We start from the raw sequence: 4,161 nt of genomic DNA on the forward strand, positions 1-4,161 counted from the left end.
CTGCTCCACAACAGAACACAAAAAGCATTGACTCTAAAGACCTGAACTACATGTTACACAAAACATGCAGTAAATGCCACACTGCTTTCAGGATGAGTCTCTCCTTTGGCAGTTCACAAACTCTGAAACAGCTGAGGCTATTGTTCTTGTCTCAGTCTGTTTGAGTCCAGACAGACCCGTGACCCACATGAGTCCCCTCCCATGGGGCCACATCCTCCCCTGTCTCCAAACCAGCTCAGTGCCCTCTGGTATGCCACCTCCTCTTCTGCCAGACATGGTGGCCCTGAAGAGGGCCTGGAATACTTCCTCCATGCGCCCGGTGCTGCTTGTGGGCCCTGGGGGCTGCCTCCAACTTGCTGCATGCTGACAACTGCCTTTGCCTTGCTGGCGTGGGCTTGGCTCACACCTCTGTGCCCGTGGGTGTGGATTAACGGGAGCACAGCGTTCCTCGCACGCTCAGCGAGGGCTCTTCTGAGCTGTCACGCGTGAGTGGCTGTAAGATCAAGAAAGACGTGAGCAATCCAGGACTCCCTGCGGGTTCCCAGAACGGTGGTGAGGGGTTAGCTGAGGTACCCGGGGTAGGTGTCAGCTGTGGGTGGCTCCAACACGACCCAGGCTGATAAGGACATCAGTGCTTGGTGTGGTTTGCAACGGGCTCAAACCGTGTGTGGGCTGGGTGGTGCTCGTGGCTGACCTTGTGCGGTGTGTCCTTTGACAAGACACCCCACAGCTGTGGGACTGCTCCCACTGCCACAGGACCAGGTGGAGCTGTGTCCACAGGGGACTGTTGGGGGTCAAGCCAATTGTGTGATGCCCCCGTTGTGGGTCTCCATGCCCCTAGACAGGAGCTCCTGTCCCCTGTTCCTGCTGGTCCCTGGAGTGAGGGCAGCTGTGGGTGCCCAGCTTTGTGCCAACCTCAGTTCTTGGGTGAAGCTACCAGGCTCCGGCATGCAGGTATGGGGCTGGCTGCTACTCAGTGGCCAAAGTGTCCTCATGTCCTTGAGGGTGACGAAACACTGGCACAGGATGCCCAGAGAGTCTGGTCCTGGAGTCAGGTGCTGGAGTCTCCTCCTTGGAGATGGTCCAAAGACACCTGGAGATGGTCTTGGGCACCCTGTTCTGCGTGGCCCAATGGAGCAGATCACACAGACCCAGAGACTGCTGCTGACCTCAGCCATTCTGTCTATCACAGTCACAATAAATGGAGCTGGCCTGGGGGCGTGCAGTGCCTTTGGAGTCAAGGCTGTGACCAAGGCCACCCCCTGACTCACAGTCTCTATGTCGTGTCCCCGGCTCCATGTCGTGTTTTACACAGCTGCCTATGTGGCGATGCCTGTCCCAACCACATGGCCATGCAGCTCCCTCCCAGAAGCACATGGGCTCTGGTCCCACTTATGGGCACAGCTTTTGGTCTTCCCCCCCCCCCAGCTGCTATTTTAAGCAGAGTACAGTCAGCACTGTCGCAGGATGAATGATGGGGTGCAGGATGTCCTGTGGGCTGAAGAGCTGGGAGCTGAGTTCCTGAAGTGACGAGGCTCCTGATGGCACCAATATATGCCGTCCTCCTGAAAACACACACAGGTCCTCCCAGGTCTTCCAGCCCCACAGGAGGTTCTCATTAAAATATATATATATTAAGTAATTCTCTTGTTATTTTACCTCCTCCCTTTCCTTATAAAAAATAAATGCATAAATAAAAAAAGAAACGCACACTGAAGTCAGGTTCTGGGACATTTTCAGTTTCTCAGCTAGTTCTAAATGACACGGAACATTTCTGATGGAGTCCATGGCTTGCTTGTCCTGGCACAGTGCATCCTGTTCCAAAGCTTCAGTTCAGTTCCAGCTCAGTCACGTACTTCTTGACCCAGTCATGTTCAGGGTTGGCGCAGATTTCACGTCCCTTCCTTGTGATGAACCTGTGGGGAGCAGCGAGATGAGTTTTCCATGTGAGAGCTCCATGTGGGGGAGACCCCACCATCCCTGTTCCACACCCAGCCTCTCCTGAGGGTCAGTAGGATTTGGGCAGCACCACCTGGTGCTGACCATGTTGGCAGCCACCAGCCTGCAAAACCCTGGAGCAGGACCAGTGTAAGCCCCAAGTACACTGAGCCCATGGAGCATCCCCATGCATCTCTTGGCTCCACATCCTTCCTGTCCCCCCTGAAAATGAGTCTTTCTCATTGCAGGTCCAAAACGTGGAGGAATCCTCATCCCAAAGTGAGAACCCCCAGTCCTGGAGGAGAACACTTACACGACACCTGGCTGGGAGCACAGGCTGTTGGTCTCATAGTAGTCGGTCACAAAGCTACGGGGCAGCTCCCGTTGGATGTAGGTGAAACAGCAGGAGGTTGGTGGGTCAGAGTCAACTGTAAAGGCAAAGACAGGTGTGAGCAGTTGCAAGTGACAGGCGAACAGGGGCAGGGAGCTGGGACTGGAGTCCCCATGGGTCTGGGAGGACGTGGAGGGGGAATACAAAAAGCAAGGTCTTTTTCCTTCTTCCTTAAATTCTTTCTCATTTAGGTTCACCCTGAGCTGTTGCTGACACCACACACGTGTTGTGCTTTGCGCTGTGCCTGCCCACGGCTGAATAGCACCCATTGAGCACCCGCTAGAAGGAGATCTGACATGAGGAGGGACCCGGGGTGGAAGGGCTGGCAGAAAGGACCCTGTCCCCATTTAGAGAGATTCATAGAGTCCAGACTTACTTGGTGCAGCAGAGGTCTGGTAGCAGAAGGCGGCGATGAGAACAGCCAGGGCAACCACAGAGACCTTCATGTCAACGCAGAAGTTGTGGCCGGAGCTGAAGCAGGCAAGTGAGCTTGAAAGCTTCTTTTCTCTTTGGTGCTGAGACATTCAGATACCCTCCAATTTATAGGGCAAGCAGGTCTGGGCAGTTGCTTGCGTAGGTGTGGTGGAATTTCCCCCAGAGAAGCGGCTCGCAGCACAGTCTCGTGATGGAACGAAGTGGTAGCCCCAGCCCTGGAAACGTGAAGCTGTCCACTTGATTCAGTGCCTCCCCAGTGACACAGGATATGAAACTATCACAATATCTATTTCTGTTTCTTTCATGCATGTCCTTTAGTAAGAAGTTCCCCTGTGGAGGTTCCTGCATTTGTCAACAGGCCTGTATTACCCAACCTGTAACAGCAACTTAGAGGCAAGCATGCATCCTGCCTCTGCACTGCACAAATGGGACGAAGAGTATAGATGGGATGAGGCCATCTTAGGAACAACGGGGAGAGAGATGTCTTCTACCCTGAACTGTTTCCCTCCTACAGCAGCACAAGATAGGGGCTGTCACCTGTGGGCTCCCTCTTCATATTGTCTGAGGGGACTCAGTAGCTGCCCTGCTGCTGTGACAGCACTGCAGGCACCAGCGCAGGTAGTGGTGAGCATAAGGGTGGAAAAAAGAGTTCCAGAAGCTGAAGTGCTTGAGTTTTTTCCTCAGTTTTAAGGGAGCTGAGATGGGGTGTTATCTCCTGGAGGGGCCTGCCTCACTCCGGGTCCTACAAGAAGACCTTAAATGACCAATTTAGGTTAGACACTTAAGTTTCTTTGGCTACTGATAGGTGAGGTGAGGCCTATTGTTGATGGGCCTGGAGATGCAGAGATCCAGAAAAGTATGGAGATGTTGACTGTGACCCTGCAGATGAAGCAGAAGGAGCTCCAGGAGCTGGGTGAGGAAGAAGTCACCAGTTCTAAAGACCAGGAACTCTCAAGATGGGGGTGAAGGCACAAGCATAAACTGGGATGTCAGTCAGGAAAAGAGAATTTGGCCTCTTCTCAACAGCAAGGTAGCTGCATTTCAGGGAAATGTCTCCATTTCATTATTTTCATCTACTCAGTGATGTTTCAACAGATGCTTCCTCAAGGTCTGTTGAAAGAATATGACAAAAAGTAGAGCAAGCCAACCAAACAACCCCTGCCGCAGCGCTGGGCTCTGACTCACCATGTTTCTGTAAAAGGCAACTTTTAGGCTGTCGACTTGGATGAGTTCTGTAGATAACCCAGTGTTTTCCAACCCTCACTCCAATGTCGCATGGTGTGCACAGTCCTTCTACCGTCTGCAGTTGGTGGGAAGGGAGGCAGTGCAGCCCTGTGAAGGGGGCTTGACCTCCAAGCAGACTGGGGTTTCTGGGAGACAATGTGGTCCAAGGCCTT

At 53.2% G+C, this 4,161-nt stretch overlaps 1 protein-coding gene across 1 annotated transcript; it reads right to left on the reverse strand.

Moving 5' to 3' along the window:
* Positions 1 to 1,718: 1,718 nt before the first annotated feature.
* Positions 1,719 to 3,005, reverse strand: LOC311217552 (C-C motif chemokine 4 homolog). The gene is made up of 3 exons (XM_084299688.1): positions 2,706 to 3,005; positions 2,252 to 2,366; positions 1,719 to 1,916 (listed from the first exon to the last, which is right to left on the reverse strand). Exons 1-3 carry the CDS (start codon positions 2,851 to 2,853, stop codon positions 1,829 to 1,831), a joined length of 351 nt encoding a protein of 116 aa, XP_084155814.1. The 5' UTR covers positions 2,854 to 3,005; the 3' UTR covers positions 1,719 to 1,828.
* Positions 3,006 to 4,161: the final 1,156 nt, after the last annotated feature.

Source organism: Netta rufina (genome assembly GCF_964035555.1).
Source record: "Netta rufina genome assembly, chromosome: 21".
Lineage (NCBI taxonomy): Eukaryota > Metazoa > Chordata > Aves > Anseriformes > Anatidae > Netta > Netta rufina.